The 26,094-nt window shown below is 54.1% G+C and overlaps 1 protein-coding gene across 8 annotated transcripts in view; it reads left to right on the forward strand.

The window, feature by feature from the left end:
- The window catches only part of HIVEP3 (HIVEP zinc finger 3), a 257,516-nt gene that overhangs the window by 223,686 nt on the left and 7,736 nt on the right, over window positions 1–26,094 (forward strand). For all 8 annotated transcript variants that reach the window (XM_032132044.1, XM_032132043.1, XM_032132045.1 and 5 more), the window contains 2 exons: window positions 13,884–14,059; window positions 23,071–23,169. In XM_032132044.1, the coding sequence (XP_031987935.1) occupies window positions 13,884–14,059; window positions 23,071–23,169 (275 nt within the window). The remainder of the gene's footprint in view (window positions 1–13,883; window positions 14,060–23,070; window positions 23,170–26,094) is intronic.

The following is a 26,094-nucleotide window of genomic DNA, read 5'->3' on the forward strand; positions in this document are numbered from 1 at the left end:
GGAAGGTGTAAATGGGATATTTAGGGTGGACCGAAGAAGGTTTGGTGTGGTGACAGCGGAGAAAATGCAGTTCTGGGGCATTTTCACTGCAATCAGTGGTTTCTCACCTTGTCCCATGGCTGAATATTGAGCTTTGTTCCTGCGACTCGTGTTGGGACCGGTCTGAAACCAGAACTTCCCAGTGCTGCATCCTAAATACCTGGAAAAACTCAACGTGGTCCCACGGAGAGCACCAGGACCCCCTCAGGAATCAGAGAATCAGAGAGCCCTGACAATATGTTTTCTGTGTTGAAGATCTCAGAAAATCAACTGGATAGCACCACACAGAGAGCTCGGGCAGGACACAACCACGTCAGGGAGGCAGCTTTGGGAAGAAATCCTCAGGAAATAAATCCTCCAGCCCAGCCCAGCCCAGCCCGGCCCAGAGGGGCTGAGCATCCTCAGTGTGTCCCAGTCAGGCTGGGAGGGGATGGAAAGCCCGAGAAAATTCATCTAAAACTCAGAGTCTTGGGGAAGTGTCACCCCATAAAGCTGATTTTTTTCTCTGCCAGGAACTGTCTGTCACGAGGCTCTGTTACATCCCAGACCTGTGAATTCTTCAGTGGGTGCATTTCAGCAGTTAATGAGTGGAGTAATTAAAGACTGGAGAATCAGTGGTGATTAGCCTTGTGAGGAATAACCAGCTCAAGTCAAGGTTCCTGTGAGGAATGGGCTTGACTCTGAGCAACACGGGAGTTCTGCTGGGCTGCTGAAAGTTCTGCTTCTCAAACGAAGCAGTCGGCAAGTGTGAAAAATGCTAATTAATGGCACCAATCATTCAGTAAATGGCACGGGGAAAAAAGCTGCTTGAAATGAATGTGGAGGTGGATAAAATGCGATGGATCCAACCTGGAGAAAAGGGGCCATTTTTGGCAAAAATTGGGGGTTCTTTATAAAGAAATGCACCCAAAAAAAAGGGAATTTATGTATTTCAGGAGCCAAAACCTCACAGGGATAATTTCTTTGAATGTTTGTAGCTGTGTTGAAATAAATTCTTGAGTAGATTGGGGCAGCTTAAAAATAGAGAGGAGGGAAAGGCCCTGGAGCTCCCAGCCATGCAAAAGAGCAGTGGGGGAATGTGGGGATGGAGGCACTTGGCCTCTAACATTGGGAATTTCATGGAATCCCAGAATGGTTTGGGCTGGAGGAGAACTTAAATCCCATCCAGTGCCGCCCCAGGGACACCTCCCACTGTGCCAGGCTGCTCCCAGCCCCAATGTCCAGCCTGGCCTTGGGCACTGCCAGGGATCCAGGGGCAGCCCCAGCTGCTCTGGCAATTCCATGCCAGCCCCTGCCCACCCTGCCAGGGAACAATTCCTGCCCAAGATCCCAGCCAGCCCTGCCCTCTGGCACTGGGAAGCCATTGCCTGGGTCCTGGCCCTGAATCCCTTGTCCCCAGTCCCTCTGCAGCTCTCCTGGAGCCCCTTTAGGCCCTGCAAGGGGCTCGCAGCTCTCCCTGGAGCCTTCTCCTCTCCAGCTGAGCACCCCCAGCTCTCCCAGCCTGGCTCCAGAGGGGCTCCAGCCCTGGAGCAGCTCCGGGACCTCCTGTGGATTTGTTTCCATAACTGACCTCGATCCAGAACAATTTATGCAGGAATTTTAGGATCTCTTCAGTGCAACAAGTGCCGCAGAGGCCCTGAAGTGAGATCCTGCAGGGGGGAACGAAGCCCTGGAGTAAGGCCAGGAGTCAGAGCCGGCCCTCCTCACCAGGACGCAGGACAGAGGGACAAGAGCAGCCTGGAATTAAACAAACCAGCAATGGAACCAGCCAGAGCACCGGGAGAAAGGGCTGCAAAGGAGCTGTTGGAGAGCCAGGAGTGTCCGTGTCAGCCCGGAGTCACCCGGAGCCAGCCCCGGTCATTAATGTCACTCCTCCGGAAATTGGTCAACCCGTGCTGGGGAGGCTCAGGGAGTGGACAGGTCATCTGTGGGGATTTCCGTGCCAGACTTTCCCTATGAATATTTTATGAATCAGCTGGATGAGTCGCTGGTTGGTTTTTTTCCCTTTTTTTTATAGGGTGTTTTATTCTATTTCTGTTTGATCTTCCAAGGGAGCTGCTGGAGCACTGCCCAGGGCTGAGTGTGAGTGCTCACCCATGTGGACTTTTTATTGTGGTCCAACCTGTCTGAGTGGTGCTGGGCGGGCAAAAATACCCCCCAGCCTTGCATTAGCAGTGATGCAGCTTTAATTTATCCTCAAAACATCCAAAAACCCATCCAAAATGTGCCTGTAGAGGGGGGGGCAGCTGCCAGCACACCCCTGGCATTGCAAACCCTGCAGCAGCTCTTTGCTGCCTTTCTTCTCCCCTTTTTATGCCCCTGTGGTGGTGGATGAGGAGTTTGGGTTCAGTTTGGGTTTCAGGGCTCTGCAGGAGCTGGATGAGGAGTTTGGGGTCAGTTTGGGTTTCAGGGCTCTGCAGGAGCTGGGTGAGGAGTTTGGGGTCAGTTTGGGTTTCAGGGCTCTGCAGGAGCTGGGTGAGGAGTTTGGGGTCAGTTTGGGTTTCAGGGCTCTGCAGGAGCTGGGTGATGAGTTTGGGTTTCAGTTTGGGTTTTGGGGCTCTGCAGGAGCTGGGTGATGAGTTTGGGTTTCAGTTTGGGTTTTGGGGCTCTGCAGGAGCTGGGTGAGTGGATTCAGTTTGGGTTTTGGGACTCTGCAGGAGCTGGGTGAGTGGATTCAATTTGGGTTTCAGGGCTCTGCAGGAGCTGGGTGAGGAGTTTGGGGTCAGTTTGGGTTTCAGGGCTCTGCAGGAGCTGGGTGAGGAGTTTGGGGTCAGTTTGGGTTTTGGGACTCTGCAGGAGCTGGGTGAGGAGTTTGGGGTCAGTTTGGGTTTCAGGGCTCTGCAGGAGCTGGGTGAGGAGTTTGGGGTCAGTTTGGGTTTCAGGGCTCTGCAGGAGCTGGGTGAGGAGTTTGGGGTCAGTTTGGGTTTTGGGACTCTGCAGGAGCTGGGTGAGGAGTTTGGGGTCAGTTTGGGTTTCAGGGCTCTGCAGGAGCTGGGTGAGGAGTTTGGGGTCAGTTTGGGTTTTGGGACTCTGCAGGAGCTGGGTGAGGAGTTTGGGGTCAGTTTGGGTTTCAGGGCTCTGCAGGAGCTGGGTGAGTGGATTCAGTTTGGGTTTCAGGGCTCTGCAGGAGCTGGGTGAGGAGTTTGGGGTCAGTTTGGGTTTCAGGGCTCTGCAGGAGCTGGGTGAGGAGTTTGGGGTCAGTTTGGGTTTTGGGACTCTGCAGGAGCTGGGTGAGGAGTTTGGGGTCAGTTTGGGTTTCAGGGCTCTGCAGGAGCTGGGTGAGGAGTTTGGGGTCAGTTTGGGTTTCAGGGCTCTGCAGGAGCTGGGTGAGGAGTTTGGGGTCAGTTTGGGTTTTGGGACTCTGCAGGAGCTGGGTGAGGAGTTTGGGGTCAGTTTGGGTTTCAGGGCTCTGCAGGAGCTGGGTGAGGAGTTTGGGGTCAGTTTGGGTTTTGGGACTCTGCAGGAGCTGGGTGAGGAGTTTGGGGTCAGTTTGGGTTTCAGGGCTCTGCAGGAGCTGGGTGAGGAGTTTGGGGTCAGTTTGGGTTTCAGGGCTCTGCAGGAGCTGGGTGAGGAGTTTGGGGTCAGTTTGGGTTTCAGGGCTCTGCAGGAGCTGGGTGAGGAGTTTGGGGTCAGTTTGGGTTTCAGGGCTCTGCAGGAGCTGGGTGAGGAGTTTGGGGTCAGTTTGGGTTTTGGGGCTCTCCCGGAGCTCTCCGGTTGTTGTGTGGCATCATCTGGGGACAGGGACACTCATCCCCATCCTGAACAGAGGCTGGAGAGTTCCTGCATTTCCTGCCTGCACTCAAAATTGGGTTTAATGGGAGGGAAGCCCAGCAGGGACTAATTAGTGCGTGCACACAATCAGTGCAACCCTGCATTTTTCACACTCTGGTGGCTGAAGCCGAGCACCAGGCAGGGACAGTGCGCTCCCATTCCACTGAAATCCTCTCACCTTGCCCTGCACTTCCATGTTTTCACTCTGCTCCCCTCCCTAATTGTGTTTGAGCTGCCAGCGCCGGGTTTGCAGCCTGTCTGGAGCAGCGTGGGGCTGCTCGCGTTGGGCTTTTGTGCTTTCGTGGTGGTTTGTGGTGACAATTCAGTGATTGCAGCGTGCAGAGGATGGAGCTGTGGAGCAGCCCGAACGAGCAGAGCTGCAATTCCACCTCTGGTAGGCCAGCGGAGGCCTGGTGCCACAAGCCCAGATGGAACTGGGCCCTCACTCAGGCGTGACACTGAGGGGAGGAAGGTGAAGCCGCTCTGCTTTCGCAGCTTTGCATCCACAGCCAGCCCCGGTGCTGGCTCTGTGCGGGGTTCAGTGCACTCAGGAAGGGCCAGGCTCTGTCCTGAACACTCCTGCAGGGGCAGCTCTGGGAGCAGGGATCAGGCACAGGGTCAGGGATCAGGCACAGGAGCAGGGATCAGGCACAGGGTCAGGGATCAGGGTCAGGGTCAGGGATCAGGGTCAGGGATCAGGCACAGGATGAGGGATCAGGCACAGGAGCAGGGATCAGGGTGAGGGATCAGGCACAGGATGAGGGATCAGGCACAGGGTGAGGGATCAGGCACAGGATGAGGGATCAGGCACAGGAGCAGGGATCAGGCACAGGATGAGGGATCAGGCACAGGGTCAGGGATCAGGCACAGGGTCAGGGATCAGGCACAGGGTGAGGGATCAGGGTCAGGGATCAGGCACAGGGTCAGGGATCAGGCACAGGATGAGGGATCAGGCACAGGAGCAGGGATCAGGCACAGGAGCAGGGATCAGGCGTTGGATGAGGGATCATGCACAGGATGAGGGATCAGGCACAGGAGCAGGGATCAGGCACAGGATGAGGAATCAGGCACAGGAGCAGGGATCAGGCGTTGGATGAGGGATCATGCACAGGATGAGGGATCAGGCACAGGAGCAGGGATCAGGCGTTGGATGAGGGATCAGGCGTTGGATGAGGGATCATGCACAGGATGAGGGATCATGCACAGGATGAGGAATCAGGCACAGGATGAGGGATCAGGCACAGGAGCAGGGATCAGGCACAGGAGCAGGGATCAGGCACAGGATGAGGGATCAGGCGTTGGATGAGGGATCAGGCACAGGGTCAGGGATCAGGCACAGGAGCAGGGATCAGGCACAGGAGCAGGGATCAGGCACAGGAGCAGGGATCAGGCGTTGGATGAGGGATCATGCACAGGATGAGGAATCAGGCACAGGAGCAGGGATCAGGCGTTGGATGAGGGATCATGCACAGGATGAGGAATCAGGCACAGGAGCAGGGATCAGGCGTTGGATGAGGGATCATGCACAGGATGAGGGATCAGGCACAGGAGCAGGGATCAGGCACAGGAGCAGGGATCAGGCGTTGGATGAGGGATCATGCACAGGATGAGGGATCAGGCACAGGAGCAGGGATCAGGCACAGGAGCAGGGATCATGCACAGGATGAGGGAATCATGCACAGGATGAGGAATCATGCACAGGATGAGGGATCAGGCACAGGAGCAGGGATCAGGCGTTGGATGAGGGATCATGCACAGGATGAGGGAATCATGCACAGGATGAGGAATCAGGCACAGGATGAGGGATCAGGCACAGGAGCAGGGATCAGGCACAGGGTCAGGGATCAGGCGCAGGAGCAGGGATCATGCACAGGAGCAGGGATCAGGCACAGGATGAGGGATCAGGCACAGGATGAGGGATCAGGCACAGGATGAGGGATCAGGCACAGGAGCAGGGATCAGGCGTTGGATGAGGAATCATGCACAGGATGAGGGATCAGGCACAGGAGCAGGGATCAGGCGTTGGATGAGGAATCATGCACAGGATGAGGGATCAGGCACAGGAGCAGGGATCAGGCGTTGGATGAGGGATCATGCACAGGATGAGGGATCAGGCACAGGATGAGGAATCAGGCGTTGGATGAGGGATCAGGCACAGGAGCAGGGATCAGGCACAGGATGAGGAATCATGCACAGGATGAGGGATCAGGCACAGCTGCCCTGGAGCAGCTCCTGCGCTCCCAGCTCCTCCCATCCCTGCAGCCCACAGCGCTCCTCCAAACCCAAATGGCAAGGCGATTTGCTTTTGCTGATGGAGAAATGCCATTAAAAGTCGTTCTCTTTTTGTGTTTTTAGCCCGGTGAAAGCTCCTTGGGTGGATTTGGGTTGTTGGTGGATGTTTTCCACGCTGATTTTGCCGCCTCTGGAGGCAGCTCTGGGTGTGACAGAGGTGTCAGAGCTTTGTGAGCCCCTCCCGTGGGTTTACAGCAGGGAGCAGAGGCCCAGCAGGTGCTTTAAAGGCTGAACAGGCATCAAATCCTTCCATTGGTGCTCCTTGAAGACATTTTCCATCTTTGGTTCATGTTTAGCTGAAATCTTCCACTCCCTGCCTTCGCTCTGCCGCTCTCAGGATAACTGTCCATAAAAATGTCCCTCCATCCTGACCATCCCGTGCGTTTTTCCAGATAATCACGTGTCCCCGGACCTTTTCCTGGCTGTCCTTCAGTGTAACCATTCACTTTTCATGTTCGTTCCTCCCAAATTCACCTTTGCATCCACCCCCCTCACACAGATCTCGTTTCCCTCCCCGTTTTTCTGGTTTGCTGGCACCATTTGGATTTTGAAGTGCAAAAAAAAAAGACCCCAAACCGACCCTGGATGCAGTCATGGGGTCACATCAGGAGAGATTTCCTTGGATTTGGTGGCACTGACCTGCCCCTGTCCCGGTGGCCTGGCTGCTCCCGGGACACTGCTACAGGCAGCAATTCCTGTGGGGTTTTCCAGCGAAATGTGGACTCTGTCAGTGTCCATGTTTTGTAGGGAAGCTGGACCATCACTGATCTGCTGCTGGGCAGTGCCCTGGCCGTGGTTCTGAGGGGCTGGCGTGTCCCACTCAGCCCCAGTGGCACCGAGGCCGGGCTGGCAGAGCTGTGGTCACCAGGAGGGCACTGTGGGGACATCCCACTTCATTGTTTCCCACTCGGAGAAATGTGGAAAATTGCCTTGGGTAGGATCTGAGCTGTGGGGACCCACCAGGGACAAGATAAAAAGCAGAAAGGCTCACTCAGGCCTGGGTGATCATTTCTGGGGTTTTCTTTTCAGTGCCATAAAATCCCTCCTCCTCCTCCTGTCTGTGCTTGAATTCCCGCAGAGAGAAGTGAGCAGGATGCATTAATCCCATTTATTTGTGCCTTTGGGGGTTCTTGCTGGATTGAGGTGCATTCTGTGGTGCTCTGCGCTGTGTGAGATGGAGAGGGAACGGCAGAGCTGCCACCTTGGGCTCCCTGAGGGCAGATTTGAGGTTGTCAGAATCCCTTGGGAAGCCATCCTGAAAGGCACAGGAGTCCAGGAAGGCTGGACATCCTTCAAGGGGGAAATCCCAGGAGTCCAGGAAGGCTGGATTTCCCACAGGAGAGCAATCCCAGGAGTCCAGGAAGGCTGGACATCCTCCAAGAAGGAAATCCCAGGAGTCCAGGAAGGCTGGACATCCTTCAAGGGGAAAATCCCAGGAGTCCAGGAAGGCTGGACATCCTTCAAGGGGGAAATCCCAGGAGTCCAGGAAGGCTGGACATCCTTCAGGGGGGAAATCCCAGGAGTCCAGGAAGGCTGGACATCCTTCAGGGGGGAAATCCCAGGAGTCCAGGAAGGCTGGACATCCCTCAGGAGGGCAATCCCAGGAGTCCAGGAAAGCTGGACAACCTCCAGGAGGGCAATCCTGAGGGGCTGCTTTGCCTCACTCTTTAACAGTCAGATCAGTTTTTTGTGGGTCCCCAGCCCCCCGAACTGGAAGAGAAGAACTGGGAGCAGAAGGAAGCCCCATAATCCAAAGGGAAATGGTGTCTGTGACCCCACTCAGACACACACGGAGCTCTGGGGCTGGATGGAATTGGCAGAAACGTTCACCGAGCCAGTTCCCACCATTTCCCAGCAATCCTGGCTCACTGGGAGGTCACAGTGGACCGGAGGTTCCCAAATGTGACCCACAAGAAGGGTCAGAGGAGGATCCAGGGGACTCCAGGCCTCACCTCGGTGCTGGAGTAGGTCATGGACAGATCATCCTCAGTGCCACCACACGGCACGTGTGGGACAGCCAGGTCCAAACATGGACTGAGAAAGGTCTTCCCAGGCCAGGTGGGTGAGGGAGAGGTTGTGGGTGTGTGTCTGGACTTTGGGAGAGCCTCTGGCTCCCTTTCCCAAAGCATTTTGGGGCCACTCAGGGCCTGGGCAGGTGCTCTCTTTGCTGGGGAAAAGCTGGAGTTCAATGAGGGGAAGATTTCATGCCTCAGCTTTTCTGTGATTCCCCCAGCCCGTCCTTACCTCGGGATCGCTCCTAACCTGTTATCTAAATGAAATCCCGCTGCAAGCCACACCCCGGTGCTCTGCGCTGTGCCTGGGACAGGGGACGGGCCCTGCCCTGAGGCTGGTTTGTCACCTGGGGCAGTGCCACCCTGCCAGTGCCACACCCTACCTGAGCTGCTGACACCTGACTGGGGGCACGGGGATGGTGACAGTGACACACTCACACCATGGGTGTGTCCCTGATGGTTACAGTGACACCCTCACACCGTGGGCATGTCCCTGATGGTGACAGTGACACCCTCACACCGTGGGTGTGTCTTTGGTGGTGACAGTGACACCCTCACACTGTGGATGTGTCCCTGATGGTGACAGTGACACCCTCACACCGTGGGCATGTCCCTGATGGTGACAGTGACACCTTCATACCTTGAGTGTGTCCCTGATGGTGACAGTGACACGCTCACACTGTGGATGTGTCCCTGATGGTGACAGTGACACCCTCACACCGTGGGCATGTCCCTGATGGTGACAGTGACACCTTCATACCTTGAGTGTGTCCCTGATGGTGACAGTGACACGCTCACACTGTGGATGTGCCCCTGATGGTGACAGTGACACCCTCACACCGTGGGTGTGTCTTTGGTGGTGACAGTGACACCTTCACACCATGGGTGTGTCCCTGACAGTGACAGTGACACCCTCACACTGCGGGGCATGTCCCTGATGGTGACAGTGACACCTTCACACCTTGAATGTGCCCCTGATGGTGACAGTGACACCCTCACACCGTGGGCATGTCCCTGATGGTGACAGTGACGCCTTCACACTGTGGGTGTGTCCCTGATGGTGACGGTGGCACCTTCACCCCGTGGGTGTGCCCCTGGTGGTGACAGTGACACCCTCACACTGTGGGCGTGTCCCTGGTGGTGACAGTGACACCTTCACACCTTGAATGTGCCCCTGATGGTGACAGTCGCACCCTCACCCTGTGAGCGTGTCCCTCACCCAGCTCCCACCCTCTGTGCAGTTTCCCTGGCGACTGGTGCGTTCTGTCTGTACGGATCCATTATTCCAGCCAGGAAAAAGGAGATTTCCGTGCCAGCTCCTCCCGGATCCGTACCCAGCTTTGTTGTGCTTCTCTGGAAGTGCCTGGTTTGTCTCGCTGCAATATCTCTGTCTGGGAAATTGGGATGCTGGAGTGATTTGGGATGCTTTTAGGAACCTGGAAATGACATTGTCTGGTGTGGGGTTTGTGAAGGAATCCCTCTGTTTGCCCTGCTGGAGCTTGGCACGAGCGAGGGGACATCTCACGGTGACTGTATGGCCCTGAGGACACACCTGTGTGTGGTCATCCCAGCTGGTGTTTCCCCAGGGATTCCATGGGAAAGGCTGAGCAATTCTGCTGCACGCTTGGGTTCAGAGTGATCATTGTGTAGGGAGCTGTGAGGAAGGCAATTAATGGTCGGTAATTAGTGGCACTGTGGTGGTTACACATTTATCCGTGACCTGGCAGATTTTGCAGCAGACACAAAGCATAAATGAGATCAGTTAATCCCAGAGCAGCCTGTCAGGAACTTCCCGAGGACTTAGCCAAGCCAGATGAGTGGGCAGCCTGGTGACAGATGAAATGGGCCATCAACAAACCCAAAACCTGACACCAAAGGCCACAACTGCAGAGCTTGACTCGGTTCACTTGACAGGGAACCAAACCCAGCAGCTCAGGACAGGGATCAGATATCCCGTTCCCGTTCCTGTGTACCCAAAACCCAAAAAGCAAACAAGGGACTTTATCAAATGTCAAAACCAGTCGAGGAAATACTTCTTCAGTTGCTGTGAGAGCCTCCAGGGGTGTTCTTTGAGACAGCAGCGAGCTTCAAACTGTGGGAATTTACAGAATTAAGGCTGCTCACCTCAATTTTAAAAATGTAACCACTGTGCCCAGGCTGTGACCAGCAAGGCCACATCAGCAAAGCCTTTGCAAGGCGAGGTAAAATCCTGGTGGAATTTAAAAAAAGATTTGAGAAGGAAGCAGGAGGGAAGGGGTGATTCAGCCCAGCCGTGAGCAATGAGTCCCCCGGAAACCTGCTCTGCCTCGCCGCCTGCCAACCACCAAACTTCCTTCCCCCCTGGCTGTCCAGGGTTTTATCCTGTGGTTTCCAGCCACATGGAGATTTTGGATGTGGCTCACAGCACTGAGGGGAAAAAAAGAAGTGTTTGTGGCTAAAAAGGCTGGTCAGGAATTTGTAATAGCCAATACTGAGAACTAAAGCTCCTGAAGGCTGCGAAGGAATAAATGCTTCGTGGGTTTGGGTTTCGGCTGAAGGGAAGGAGCTGAGACAAAGCTTTTGCCAGGCTTGTGTTTTCCCATTGTTGGGTTTCCTGTGCCTCCTGACAGCCACGGCCCATTCTGGGGCTGTTGGGTCTCTGGTACTGCCAAGGGTGACACCAGCACTGCAGAGGCTGTGCCCATTCCTCCAGCTCCAAGAAGGCTTTGTGGTGGTGGCCCAAAATTTGCCAGCAGGACACACAAAAGAACCTTTCAAAAATGCATCAAATAGCTGAGTTTTTCTCTGTGTGTGTGTCTGTTTGAAAGGACAATTCCCAAATCAGTTTTTGGGCTCGTAGTGACCATTAACCCCCCGTGTTCCCAGCCATGCCCGCTTTGGAGGGGAGCGAGGGGAGCTGCTAATGCCGGGATTGTGAATTCCACAGTGCTCGGGAAGAGAAGCCCAGATGTGCTGACACAAACCCCAGCTGTGGCTGTCCACGGGATGTGCCAGCAGCAAACCCTGCGGAGCAGGGAAGATCCTTTGCCTGGGGTGAAGCTTCACACAGAGCGAGCTGTGGCTGATTTGTCTCTCTGATGCAAATCAGATGGGCACAGGAGCAGGGAAACCGGGATCACATTGAAGGAATTATGTCCATAAATCTATCGCAGCCCTCGGAGCAGGCAGATGGCATAGGCAGCAGCGTTCTCTGGGTTCTGGCACTGTCACCTCCTGCTTTCTTCCTCTTTGGTTTGGGATTCCTTAAGATTAACTTGCTTTTCACCTTTCTCCCTTCTCCCTGCCTGTTTTCCACGTGGTCTCGGGGAGCTGTGGGGGAATATCTGTGCTGGAGCCTCCCAGAGTGTCAGATGAAGTGCAGTGCCTGATTCCAGATTAAATCACTTGTCCCTTGTAACGCAGCCCCGATGGCTTTAATGAGGCCGAGGGAGGGAGGGACACAAAGACATTTCCACGGGAGGGTGTCATCAGGGGCAGTGCAAGTACAAGGCTGATAAAGGAGCAATTCCAGGTTTTAAATGGCCAGGTCATTCCCAGCACAGGGACAGGCAGGGAGGAGGCAGAGAGGGAAGCCTCCAGTACAAATCTGAACAGAAAAAAAATCAGGATTCCCGATTCCTTTTGCTCCTTCTGATGCTTTAAGTCCCTGGCTGAATGCCATCCCTAAGAATTAGTTACGTGGGATCTGTGTGGTTAAATGGAGGTAACTGGGCATACTGGGATGGACACTGGGGCACACTGTGAGCTCTTCAGACACCAGCTCAGCCCCCTCTGCCCAGATAATGAGAACCTTGTGACGATGGGTTTTGATGTTGGCTTTTTTAGGGGTTTTGGGGTTTTTTTTGGTGGTTGGGAATGGCCACAAGGGGGTGGCGTTGCTGCCACTTCAGTCACAGCAGATAAAATAAAGTACTTGGGCCGCCAGGTGAGCCTGGCAAGGATCTAGAGAACTCCTGATGGCACCCAAGGACAGAAACACAAACTGTTCCTCCGCACGTTGGGCACCAAGATCTGGTTTAGTCTGGTTTGTGCTCCTGCTGCAGACTGGGGCTGTCTAAACACCCAGATTTCCTCTCTCTTCTCTAATCCGTGTCCAAGCCTGAATCCGTGAGCTCATGCCCTGAACTCGCGAGCAGCTCATCCCCCTCTGAGCCTCTCCCACGTCTCTGTGGGGCTCAGCCAGGACTGGCAGCACAGAAGGGTTTAGTCCCAGCTCACCTCCTGCACCCAGGAGGATCATCCTGAATTTCAGCTGCAGCTCCCCCAGACACCCCCCTGGAGCTGGAATTGCCCAGACTCCTCCTGAGGGAATGGAGCAAAGTGTGTGGGAGACCCAGGGGTGCCTGCGGTGGGACTCTCCCACTTCTAACTGCACCCTCACAGGTGGCTGGGATGAGTTTCCACGGCTGCACCCTGTGCAGGCCATGCCATTCCCATCCTATCCATTCTGGGCTGGATCAGGGATCTTTGTGTATTTTTTTAACTCAGTTTTAAATGACTTTAAATGGTTTTTCTTCGCTATAAATACACAGAGTTTAGCATTTATTGTATATTCACTTGCTGGAGTGCTCAACCTATTCCAGTGCAGCTGTTTCTGTTTGAGCTTCTCCTCAGTCTGGCTGCTGTTTTCCCACCCTTCTGGTTTGGAATGGGCTTCGTTGGGAAGATACTAAAACCTGACAGATGGTGTTGGATGCCTTTGGATCCCCTATTAAGAGCCTTTAGACAGCCTGATTTTTCCAGGGTGGATGTTTGGAGATTTCTGAAGACCAGACTTAATTCCTCCTGGGTAGAAAAATGACTTGCAAGAAATGCCATGCTTCAAAAATTTGGCCTCTTTAAGATCTGAGGGGAGCAATTTCATGTTACCTTATTCCTCTTGTGCTGTGAGCACAGGAAATTGCAGACTTCATTTGCTGAGCAGCAGGAGGCCGGGAGATTTGTCTCAGTCTTACAAGGGTTTTTCAACCCCCCATCCTGCAGCCTTCTCCGTGCGCTAATGCCTGGACAGAAAATCAAATATATAATGGGAAGGAAGGATGACCAACCTCATTTTCTTGGGTAGAACTAAATCGTGATCCTGTGCCAAGGATAAAACAGCCTGGACTCTGCGGTGTTTACATTTAGTGGTAGCATGATTTATTTATTTTAAAAAAGGGTGTTTTCTTCTCTTTGTGTCCATTCTGGGTGTGTCATTCAGGCTGTGCGGGGGTCACAGAGGGAGATGTGGCATCAGTGACTTCTCAGCTGGCTCTTGCTGCAGCCCCAGTGGGTGGGAGGTGGTGTCTCAGGAGGTTTGGCTGGGATGTGTTTGCCCAGCACCCTGCACCGTGCTGGGCATGTTTTAAAAGGCAGGGAGAGAGGCAGCTGGGCTGGACTGGGATGAACTCTGTCCAGACTGGCCTGAGTGCCTCAGTGTGTGTTTGAGGACGGGGACATCAGGACAGTGAGGTGCCCCTGTGACTTAGCTCAGCCTCTTGGTGTGCACAGAGCAGCACATGCAGGACATGAGGACATGTTCCAGCAGAGGAATCAGGTGTCTGGAGGCATCTGGGAACAAGCTTTGGATGATAATTTGCATTTATCCTAATTACCCAGAGCTACCAAACAGCAACCAAGACCTGTGGTGTCAATAACGCGCTGAACTAACCCAGCAAAGTTGTGACTTCTTCTGTTGAGGTGGGAATCTTCTTTTTTTTTTTTTTTTCCTTTTTTTTTCTATTTTTCTTTTTTATTTTTCCCCTTTATCACGCCACCTGTTGCTCATAGGTACAAATCAAACGAAGAGTATGTGTATGTGCGAGGCCGTGGAAGAGGGAAGTATGTTTGTGAGGAGTGTGGAATTCGCTGCAAGAAACCCAGCATGCTGAAGAAACACATTCGCACGCACACAGACGTCAGGCCGTACGTCTGCAAGTACTGTAACTTTGCTTTTAAAACCAAAGGTAAGCCACAGCCAGCTCCCAGCTCCTCTGCGCAGTGCGGTGGCTCTGCCAGCCTGCTGGGGGGCACTGGCAAAGGGCAAGGGAAGGCCTTCCCAGGGGCTGCAAGAGCCCAGGAGTTGGAGGGAGGGGGATGAGGGAGTTGGAAATTGGTTGGTGTTTCCGGAAGAGGAGCAGCTCCGCTGCAGCAGAACTTCACTGCCGTCCTCCTTGTGCTTCTCTCCAAGGGAAAAATCCTGAAATGCAGCTTCCCTGGAAGGGCTTTCCTAACAAAGCCACCCCAGAACGCGAGCAGGAGCTCCAGGCTCCTGGCCGAGCCCCTGGATCCAGGCTCTGGGTGGCTTTTCCTGCTGGTGCTCTCCAGATCTGCCCATTCTCATCCTCTGCAGTTGCATGTGGCTTCCACATTCTCTGTGTCACATCAAGGGACCTTTTCCCTAAAGGCCTCCATCCCAGGACATCGAGCCATCAATGCCACCAGGTCTTCTCTGCCATGGCCTCAGGGAGGGTGTGAGTGAGCCCAGGAGGAGCCTGCAAACCACAGGCCAAAAAAAAAAGTCTATTCCAAGAGAAATGGGGATTGGGACTTCCCAAATGTGCCAGAGGTGCCTTTAACTTCCTGTTGGGTCTGGCACCGTGGGTTGGACAAATCTCTGGTGGCAGCAAGTGTTGGGGTAAAGGTGTGGGGCTCAGTTTCTCAGTTACAGCTTGACAGAGATCTGTGAGTTCAGGGAGCCTTTGGACAACGCCCTTGGCCACGTGGGGGAATTTTGGGGGTTGTCCCATGCAGGAGCTGGCCTGGGTGATCCTTGTGGGTCCCTTCCAGCTCAGGATGCTCTAAAATGCCCGTTGTCTGTCACCAGAAGGTGGCACAGCTGGGAGGGCTCAATAGGCAGGAAGGACCCGGTGTCATCCAGGCAGGGGCACGCTGTGGGTGTGGGGAGCGGCACTGGGTGCTGCGTGCTCTGTGGCACGGGTGCTGGCCCAGAGGTGACAGAGGAGGGCAAGGGAAGTGGCCGGAGCGGGTGACTCGGGGTGGGCAGTGCCTGGAGCCGGTGGCTTTGCTGGGAAGGCTGGCGGGGGATTTCTGGGTGACAACGTGCTGGTGATCACTGGGACTGGGGGAGAACGGGAAGTGATACCGGGTTTGAGGCCAGGCTTTCATGCTGCACATCCCAGCGACGGTTCTTCCTCTCCCTCCCATCCTGGAGCTGTTTCTGATTCATTTCCTTTCTCTTCCCCTCTTGCTTTGACTTCGTTCCGAGGTTTCCCTTGGAGAGCTGAACCTGCTCAGCCTCTCCCGTCACTTCACCTCACTCCCCACCATGCTTCTGTAGGGCTTTTGTCCAGGGTGCTGGGCCCAAACCATCCTCTCCACCACCTCTCTGGCTGCTCTGCTCTTCATCTCTGCTCCCTTGAAGGCCACGATCTGTCAGCTCTGACTGCACATTGCCCATGGACACTTCCCTTCTTCCGCTTGGCATGGGCAAGGGAGCATGGAAATGCTTCCTTCCACAAAAACCAAAAAAATCATCAACAGTCTGTTGGGATTTGAATGGCAAAGTATCCATTTGCCTATGGATGCATGGAATGGGCAGCACTTCCCCGGATCGGGGTTTATGGATAAATAGTTGCATGATGGTGACTTGGAATTGCATGAGAACGGCTCTTTGCTGGGAGGGCGTGACGGGCAGAGCCCTGGGACGTCCTCAGACTGCCCAGAAATGGGAGAAAAGCTCTTTGGGGGCACAAGGACCTCGGGAAGAGTGGGAGGAAAAGCCCTGAGTGTGTTGATAAAAGCATCAGCTGGTGATGGGGAGTTATTGCAAACGAGAGTTTGAGTTTGCTTAAAAAATCCCCGCCAGGGGTAGGAGGAAAATCTGGATTTTTGCTCATGCCCTCACCAGTGATTTTTTTAAGCCATCTCAAACTCTGGTTCTTAGCAAGAGTGACCTGGAGGAGCTGGGGCTTTGCAGAACTGGTGTTTCCCAGCTCATTCTGGAGCCACTCCGGAGGGGCTGGTCCGGGCCCCAGCTCCTGGGTGGCTTTGGCAGCCCCGGGAATTGCAGAATGCAGAAGCTGCAGCTCTCTCCCTCCTGCCAGGCTGCACTTGCACAAACACGGAGCTTTTTTAGAAATCAGCTTTGCAGAGTTAATTTTAGCCTTCGGCATCAGCTCCAGGGGGAGGTCTGTGGAGCTGGCTTCGTTTTGGCGGGGGGAGATCTCTCCAGCATGATCTAATGCTCTAAACTCTCAAGCAGCCTGGAAGCAGTTAAATGGGTCTTTATTATTATTATTTATTATTATTGTTTTTAATGAGGATCTTTATCTGGTTAAAATGTACCTCACCACCCACCCCTCCCACTCCACAAAATCCATCTCCGTGTTCCAAGAACTGGGAAAACTTTTGCAACAGAAAATGCTTTAAATATTTCCCCTTATTCACTAATTGTCTGCTTTTTTGTGCCTTTCTGTCACTGGAAGCAAAGCTGTTCCTTTGGGTTACAGAGCTGCAGGGAAATTTTTTTATTATTATTATTATTTTAAAGCAAATCCATGAGTTTGGTTTGGGGGTTTTGTTTGTTTGTTTGTTTTTTGTTTGTTTGGGGGGTTTTTGGGAGGTTCTTTGGGTTTTTTGGGGGGTTTTTTGTGTGTGTGCTCGCTTAGCTGATGGGAACAACAGCCTTGGAAATCTGGTTTGTAGAGATTTATCTGATTTGGTGTTTCTGGAGCAGATCTAAAGGTGCTTCTTTAATGAGGTGTCTCTTCCCCTCCGCTGAGGTGGGGCTCTGTGACCGTGGCCTCCAAGAGGGTCTCTAGAGGAGGCTCAGCAGCTCCTGCATTGTTTTCTGGGCAGGAAGGAAAGGAAGGAAAAGCTGTTTTCCCTTTCAGGAAGGTCGGGTAGAGCTTTTCCCTTCCCCTCTCTCGCTGCTGCTCGGGGTGAGCTGGGACGAGGGGCAGTGCTGGCACATTAATGCCCCCTGTGCAGACATTCCCCTTTTCCAGTCATTTTCTGCCCTCCTTCAGACTCACGTCACCCTCTCCCATCCTGGTTGCTTTCAGAATTCCTCAGAATTTCTGGACAAAATGTGTGGAACAGCTCTGGGTGGCTGCTGCTGCCTCTGCCTGGAGGTCAGAAGGGACGAGGAGCTTCATTTGAATTTAAAGGGAGCTGTGTGAAGGACACCGGTGCTGCTGGCTGGAGACACCCATTTCGCAGTCTGGGCCACTCACACTTCCCAGACACCAGACTGCTCCATGGCCTCAGCCAGGGTCTTTAATAAATTCATTTTCAGTTCCTTAAATCAGCCCTGACAGCACCGAGGTTACTGCACATGCGAATATATTCAATATAATAAATTAAATATATTAAATGTGTCCCCCCCCAGCCCTTAAAGGGCTGCACAGTTTGTTGCTATTGCAGCTCCAGCAGCCTCAGCCTCCCCTGGAAGGCGCAGAGCAGGTCCAGCTGGTGGGAAACCCCGGCAGAATTCCCTGCAGGGCACAGGGATGGACACATTCCCAAAATATCCGGAGGGCTGGGGCCCTTCCTCAGCGGCCTGGAGGAGGGGAAGGGGCTGAGCATCCCTGGGGAGCTGCTGGGTGTGGTCCCTGTGCTCCTGGGGATGTCAAAATGTCCCAAGGGATGGGGACAGAGTTCTCCTCAGGGATTTGCTGCCTGGACATCCTGTGGGGTGTGTGGCCAGGAGCAGAAAATGTCCCAGTGGTCCAGCCAGGAGGTGAAACACGGAGAAAAAGGGCTCTGGAACTCTCCAGGGAAAGGGAAAAAAATCCAGGAATCAGGGCTGGAAGCAAAGGACTGGTGACTTGCAGTGAAATACTCAGGGGTGTGTGCTTTAGCCAGTGCAGCCATTGAAGTCTCAGTCTCCATGGGAAATCTGCTCAGGGTTAGGATTGGGAAAGCTGCAAATCCAGGGCAACTTTCTGGAAAATCAGCCTTTAGCTGGTGCAAGGGATAGGCCTGATCCAGGAGGTGGCTGATATTTTATAGCCTGTGTGGACACAGGCAGGATGTGCAAATTCACTCCTTTAATATCTGTGTCAATAAGGATAAAAGATAAGAATTGATTTTTTAAAAAATTGAACTCCTTTGCCCAATGAGTTCTGTAAATTAAAGCTTTCCTCCTCCTAAAGTCTCACCTGGGGACGTTATCTCCCCACCAAGACCTAAATCAAGGCCTGTGAAGTATTTAAATCCCAAGTAAAACCTGTTTCAAGGATTTATCTGGGACACAGAGTATCATTTATGGCTGGTTCTCCGTGTGTGAGTGCATCTCCCAGCAAATCACAGAAACCTGGAACGGTTTGGGGTGGGAGGGACCCTAAAAGTCACCCAGTGCCACCCCAGGGACACCTCCCACTGTGCCAGGCTGCTCCAGCCCCAATGTCCAGCCTGGCCTTGGGCACTGCCAGGGATCCAGGGGCAGCCCCAGCTGCTCTGGCAATTCCATGCCAGCCCCTGCCCACCCTGCCAGGGAACAATTCCTTCCCAAGATCCCAGCCAGCCCTGCCCTCTGGCACTGGGAAGCCATTCCCTGGCTCCTGGCCCTGAATCCCTTGTCCCCAGTCCCTCTGCAGCTCTCCTGGAGCCCCTTTAGGCCCTGCAAGGGGCTCGCAGCTCTCCCTGGAGCCTTCTCCTCTCCAGCTGAGCACCCCCAGCTCTCCCAGCCCGGCTCTGTGGGATTCTCCTCCTTCCAGAGAAGCTGCTGCTCTCCTGGTGAATGATTTTCAAAGAGGGACGTGACAATTGCTAATCCTGGGAAGCTGAGACCGTTTGCGTCCCGGTGCTGCCTCCACGCTGAGCTCCTGCACTCGGTCATTTCATGGTTTTTTTGAGTTTATTTTTTGGCTGTTGCTGAATTGATCAGGTTAAAGGGCAGAAACAGAAAGGACGGTGCACCCCCAGCACAGACAGGATCGCTTTGACAGGAGTCTCAACGCTTCGGCTCCCCGCGCTCTGCTCTAACTCCGTCACCTTGCGAGGATGATAACGGCTCTTCCAAAAAAAAAAATTCATTTCCCTCATGAAATTTAGCTGGGAAATCACTTCTATCCCCCATTAAGCTGCTTTAGGTGCTTTTGGAAGGCTCGAGGCTCGGCTTTCTCCAAACAACACAGGCATTTAAGCTGCTCTAAGTCCCCAGTAAGACCTCACAGCATCGGCAGATCTCAAGCAGCTGTAGCACATAGTTCTGGGCAGGCGTAATGGGAGCCTCTGCTCCTCCTGGGGGCTCGCAGCTCCCAAGAATTCCTGAGGTTTTTTTAAATAGAGCCGGTTTATTTCAAATCTGGGAGGGTTTTGGTAAACAATCCCCAGAGAGGAGCACTCACCTGCTCAGGGTTCAGTGCAATTCCTCTGCTGTTTAAACCCAGCCTCCCTGCTGGTCTCTCTTGCTCCCTCGGAGATGTTTTTTCCATGGTTTCCAAGGAAGCAGTGCTGTGTGGTTTTCTTACTTTTTTTCTTTTTTTTGGCCTTTTTTTAACTCGGGAGCCAGAACTCTGCGAGGCAACAAGTAGCTGTGAGCCTTCCCTTGAAGGATCCAGGTCCGGCTTTCACTTAGGCAGAGTGGTGCTGATTTTACTGGAAATCTGCCGAAGGACTCGAGCAGCTTTCATCCTGCCAGCATTAATTAAGGGGTCGAAAAAAACCACAGACTGGAGGAAGAGCCCTGATAAGACAAATATCCTTGTCCTCCAGATTGCTCCCAGGATGACCACTCAGCTTCTCAGCTGGTGGGAAGCAGCATCCAGCTCTTCATTTCCTTCAAATGATGCAGTGAGGGCAGATGAGGATCTGGCCTGCTGAGTCTCCCTTCCCTGAAAGGATGCAGCACCCCAGTTCTGTTGGGATTTCTCCGGGAGTGTGTGCAGGATTTGCACCCCAAGCTTTGCAGGAGGATCTTGGCTTTACCTGGGGGGGATGAAGGAAGGGACAGAGCAGAGGAAAAAGAAGTTGAAGAGGAAGGAAAGTAAAGCTTGGAATGAGTTGGTGCTTTGGTGTTTGGGGTGAATTTGCTGGCGCTGGGGGCTGGCAGTGCCTGGGCTGGGGAGGGAGGGAAGGCAGAAGCCACACACTGGGACAGAAAGGAGAATAGGAGCTGACACTGGTGGCTCCTGGCACAGCTTCTCAACCCCAGCGGCTGCTGAGGTGCAGGGAGGGCTCTGGGAGCCCTGCCCAGGTCCTGCAGCTCCACAGGGACAGGGGCCACTGGACCTTTGGACACCTGAGGTGGCCACAGTGGCCTCGGAGTGCCAGTGAGGAGTCCCCAAGCACGGCACCGAACAGCCCCCCTCTCCTCAGGAATTCCTGCTGTTGCCTCCTGGTGTTTCCAGAGCCGGGTGCTTGTGGCACAGAGGATTTCTGGGCTGCTTTTGGGGCTGGGGCCACACCAGAGCTCCAGGGGATGTCCCCTCCTGCTCAGCTGGATCCCCACATCAGCCCCTGCTCACAGCAGGCACTGCCCTGGGCTGGTTTTGTGTTTGTTGCCCTTGGGGTGACTCCAGGCAGGGATTTTGCTGTGCTGGCTGAGCGGGGATGGGGCATTTCTGCCAGCCGGGCTGTGAGGTGCCCTGCTGGGCGGGCGGCAGCACAGGGTGGATTTCAGCACGCTGACTCAGTTTGTGTTTGTGCTGCTTTTCACTTCCAAAACCAAATTCCAGCTCCATGAGGCCGCAGTTTGGACTGGTTGGGTGCTTTTTTCTTCATTTTCAGGCAATGGTGATTCACTGGGAGCAGAGGTGGCCATGAGAACACGCTTCTGGCTCACAGGGTGGGTTTGGGGCCACAGCAAAACTCCTGGTTTGGGGTGGAGAAAGAGGACTCTGATTTGGAGCAGGGAGCTGAGCCAGGCTGGCCTCATCCTCACACCTGAGCGTCCTGACCATGGGGCTAAGGGGAATTAAACACGAGGCTTAAAAATAATAAATCTCTCTTACTTGGAGCTGTTTTGCTGCATTTAAATTATTAAACATCCCCTGGATCCACATCCAGCTTGGGTGCCAGCTACAGAGGGATATAGAGTCAGCCTTTGTCTCCCATGGTCTTCCCTGCTGGAGCTGCTCCATTTTGTATGAAATGGGCTGAAATCAATAATTCATGGGCTAAGGAGGAATCCAGGTGGCAGCTGGGTGGTTGTGGCACTCTCTGAGAGGTGAGGGCACCACGGGTAATGCTCTGCTCCAGCAAACAGTGGCTTTTTTATCCCAAATATCCAGAGCAGCAGCAGGAGAGGCTCAGAGAGACTCTCTGTGCTCCCACCAGCTCAGGGACTGGGCACTTTGGAGGGCAGGACCTCCATCCTCAGCTGGAGGTTGTAATAAAGTGGGAGAATTCAGTTTTTTCCTCTTTTTTTTTTTTTTTTTTTTAATTGTTTGGTGAGAAAGCCAAGCCTGGTTCCCCTCAGTGCCCTCAGGTGACAGTGGCAGCAAGGCTGAGGGCACAGCAGGGAACGGGCAACGCTCAGCCAGCGCTGGGAAATTCAAACATTCCTTCAGCAGGGCCCAGGTTTCTTCTCATCATCCCCTCAGCCCATAAATCCCTGGAAGCGTCCAGGGCCAGGCTGGATGAGGCTTGGAACAACTTGGAATAGTGGAAGGTGTCGCAGCCCGTGGGACTGGATGGGCTTTAAGGTCCATCCCAGTCGCAGTCTGGGATTTTAGGAAGAGCTGTCAGAGAGGAAAGGGAAAATGGGACATTTCTGCTTGAATTCTCCTCCCTTCATTTCCTGTCTGTTCCCCCCCTCCGCCTGCTTCTCCCCCTCCAGCAAACGCTCCCCTTTGTTCAGCATTCCCTGGGCTAAAAGTCGGGTTAATTAGTGTCTAATTAACCTGCCTGTAGTGTGGGAGGTCGAATTAGAGAGGTGCTCTGTGGTGCCCAGGAGTTAGCCCACCTCCCTGTCCCAGAGCAGCCCCCAGTGACCTCCCACGGCATTCCCTCCCCCACGGGGGCTGGCCTTCCCAGAGATTCCTGAATTCCAGAGGGTGTCCAAGGCTCCTCCTGCTCAAGGAGCCGAGAGCTTTGGCCTGGTCCTTTGGTGCATTCCAGAGCACCTGAGCCATCCTTGTGGGGGAAAACGGGAATGTGGGGGGTTTTCCCTCTTGCTGGCAGCTCAAACCCTCATTTCATCATGGAATGATAAAACCATTAAACCTGTTAAAGCCCTCCAAGATCCTCCAGCCCAATCACTCCCCAGCACTGCCAAGGCCACCCCTGCCCCGTGTCCCCAAATGCCACATCCACTCGTTTTTGCAACATTTCCAGAACACCTGAGCCATCCTTGTGGGGGAAAACGGGAATGTGGGGGGATTTTTCCCTCTTGCTGGCAGCTCAAACCCTCATTTCATCATGGAATGATAAAACCATTAAACCTGTTAAAGCCCTCCAAGATCCTCCAGCCCAACCACTCCCTCCCTGCCCCGTGTCCCCAGGTGCCACATCCGCTCGTTTTTGGAACATTTCCAGGGTGGAACCGCTCTGCCCTGTGGTGCTGAGGATCCCCTCACCTCCAGGCAGGCAGGGCTGTGTTGGGATGAGGTTGGAGGTGATGCCACGCTGGGATGTGTTTCCCATCCCCGCTTTCCTGCCATTTTTCCTTTGCTGCACCCTCACAGCTGAAAAAACCCAGGCCTTTTCTTCCCCCAGCCCCAAAACTGTGCCCCAGCAGTTTTTGCAGGCTGCAGAACACCTGAAGGGTCCCCCAGCACCTCCTGCTGCACCCCAGGGCAGCAGCAGAGGGAGAGAAGGGGGGACCTGGCCTTGTGTCACAGGGTATTTGCAGTGGGCAGGGGCTTGGGGACAGTCAGGGACCTTAGTCTGGTTCAGAGAGAGTTTTGGCTTGTGACTGCTGAGCTTGCAAAATGGGGAAAAAAAGGAAAAAAAGAAGAAAATACAAAAAAAATCTAAAAAAAAAAACAAAAAAAGAAAAAAAATAAGGGAAAAAAAGGGGGGAAAAGGAGCCATATTTGAGTAAAATACATTTTCTGCTTCTTTTCAGGGAATCTGACTAAACACATGAAGTCAAAGGCCCACAGCAAAAAATGTCAGGAGCTGGGCGTGTTGGTATCTTCACTGGTGGATCTGGAAGCCGAAGAAGGTAAAACCTTCCCCTTTCTAAAGCTGCTGTGGGTGCTGAGGGAGGGGCAGCATCCAGCCAGGGCCCAGCCCTGCTCTGCAGAACGTCCTGCCACAGATGGGAGCAGTTTTGTCCCCCCCAGGCTCCTTCCAGGGGTTTCTGTGTGCGTGGGGCCGTGCTGGGAGCTGCATCCGTGGGGGAAGTGTGAGCCTGGGTCTCCTTGCTGGGGGTTGGTGGTCCCAGAGGAATTTTCTGGCTTTAAGGGCTCTGGTTCTGTGCCTGCCTGAAGTTTTTGGTGGTGCAGGGATGGGCAGGGATGGGCAGAGCCGGTCCTGCTCAGTTCTCTGTGCGTGCATCCCAATAAACAGGGAATCTGCGGCATGAGAAGTCCTTGTTGGTATCCCAGGGTGTCTCTGCCATGCTCTGAAGGAGCTCGGGCCTTTCGTGGCTCTGGAGGGAGTCTCCAAAGCAGCAAAATGAGACCCCCGAGGATCCCACCCCAAGGATCCCACCCCGAGGATCCCACCTCAAGGATCCCACCCCGAGGATCCCACCTCAAGGATCCCACCCCGAGGATCCCACCCCAAGGGCGATCCCAGCCCCGAGGATTCCATGCGCGAGGCTGTGCAGCCCCACCCTGGTGCTGCAACCACGGGCTGGAGGGTGAAGGGGAAAAAACCATTCCTGGCAGCCTGGATTGGGGTCTGGGGGATGCTTTATCACTCCAAGTGCTGAATGTGAGCGTGGGGGCGGCCCTTTGGCGGCCCTGCAGGCCGGGGGGCTGTTCCTGCACCAGGCAGACGCAGGTGGTGCTTTGCTCTGCCCTTCCTGCAGGAGGGTACAGCCAAAACCCAGCCAGGGATTTTGCAGTTGTCATCCCGAGGGAGAAGTGTTGGTGTGGTGTGAACAGCAGGATGGGGAGGCTCCTGCCGTGGAACATCGCTGGAGAGCCCTTTCATCCCAGGGACTCACATAAAATAATTGATTAACTGAGATCTGTCCCTGCTCTCACACCCCCTTTTGGTGTTGCTTCAGCAGATCCCTAAAGCCACGGAGCTGCTCCAGGGCTGGAGCCCCTCTGGAGCCAGGCTGGGAGAGCTGGGGGTGCTCAGCTGGAGAGGAGAAGGCTCCAGGGAGAGCTGCGAGCCCCTTGCAGGGCCTGAAGGGGCTCCAGGAGAGCTGCAGAGGGACTGGGGACAAGGGATTCAGGGCCAGGACCCAGGCAATGGCTTCCCAGTGCCAGAGGGCAGGGCTGGATGGGATCTTGGGCAGGAATTGTTCCCTGGCAGGGTGGGCAGGGGCTGGCATGGAATTGCCAGAGCAGCTGGGGCTGCCCCTGGATCCCTGGCAGTGCCCAAGGCCAGGCTGGACATTGGGGCTGGAGCAGCCTGGCACAGTGGGAGGTGTCCGTGCCCATGGCAGGGGTGGGATGGGATGGGATTTAAGGTCCCTCCAACCCAAACCATTCCATGATCAAAGCCAGGAAGGGGGAGCAGGAAGGTGAATCCCAAGGGTTCATTTCACACTTCTGAAAGAACGACTGTTACTTTACACCCTTCCATCATAGAACCAATTCATCCCGGTGTGTGTCACTGTTGGAGACCCGCAAATCCAGCGTCCTATTTACGCTCCGTGGAGCTGCAGCCTTCTGAGGACACAGGGGCTCCTTTCAGCAGCTCAGGGCAGTGCTTCCAGTCCTGACTTCCCCGGCCATTCATCCCTGGATCACTCAGGGTTAATGCACCCAGCGTTGTTGTGGAAGTCGGGATGGGTGAAAGCTTGGGAAAAGGAGTTCTGTCAGGTGATGGCCTCATGGAAAGAGGAATTCTAAGGAAGGTCCCCTGGCATGCCCAGGGCAGCTGGGAGAGCTCTCAGCCCAAACCACGGCCCCATCAGCTGGGGGGCTCTGCCTTGGCCATCACTCAGTCACTGATCCCTCCCTGCCTGAGGCTGCCGGGGAGGGTCTCCCCTCCAGGTGTTGGTTGGCTGCAGAGCTGCCCCTGGAGTGTGTCTGGACTTTGTGCAAGCAATCCGTGTGAATTTGGGATTTGGAGCCCATTTCCTGTTCCCGTTGCTGCCGAGCCCCTGTGTGGGTGTTCAGGAGGTGCACAAAGGTGCCCTCGGGAGGGCTGGGATCACAAGAGGTTTCCTTTTGTTCCTCCCAGCTTCCCTCCCACCTGGTCAAAGCCAACACTGGACTTCTGCTGTAAATGGGAATATTCTGCTCTGCGAGCAGAGAGGCCCATTGCTCACAAATGTCGAGTGAATACTGAATACAGCAGCCAGGGAGATGGGCAGAAAATGGGATTTTGTCCTCTAGTGGTCAGGGCTGTTTGGATGGATGAGAAAATAACCCAGGAATGACAGAAAGGTGCATGAGAAATCCAAGATCCAGCTGTGACCACAGCCCCCGTTCTCAGGGCGAGGGGCTGCAAAGCGCCCTCCCCTGTGTCCTCTCTCTTCCTTGCAAAGAGGCTCAGAATCAGAACTAAAAGTACTGTTTTAATTAAATAATAATAATAATAATAATAATAATAATAATAATGGCTCCAATTTCCACATGACACAAAGCAGCACAGGAAGGTTGCCGTGCTTTCCTCTGGGGGCAGGCGGGGAGGGAGCAGCCGTTCCTAAAACTCCCTGGATTATTTTAAACCGGAGTTGTATTTCACTTGATTGTTTGTATTTCTATTTAAGGGGCAGCAGAAAGCAAGGGGTGTTACTATAAAAGGAGATTGGAGTAGAATTCCTCACTCCTGCCTGGGCTGGGCTCGGTGGGATGGCACCATTTGGGGAGGATAAATAACACACACGCAGTGAAATGCAACCTCAGACAAAGCTGTCAGCAGGACACATTCCCACTAATTCTCTCTCTCCTTCCTTCCTCCATTCCTCCCTCCCTGCCCTGCCCTTTCTCTCCCCACGAGCCCAGCAGGATGAATTTTG

This window comes from Corvus moneduloides, chromosome 23, assembly GCF_009650955.1.
Source record: "Corvus moneduloides isolate bCorMon1 chromosome 23, bCorMon1.pri, whole genome shotgun sequence".
NCBI classification, from domain to species: domain Eukaryota; kingdom Metazoa; phylum Chordata; class Aves; order Passeriformes; family Corvidae; genus Corvus; species Corvus moneduloides.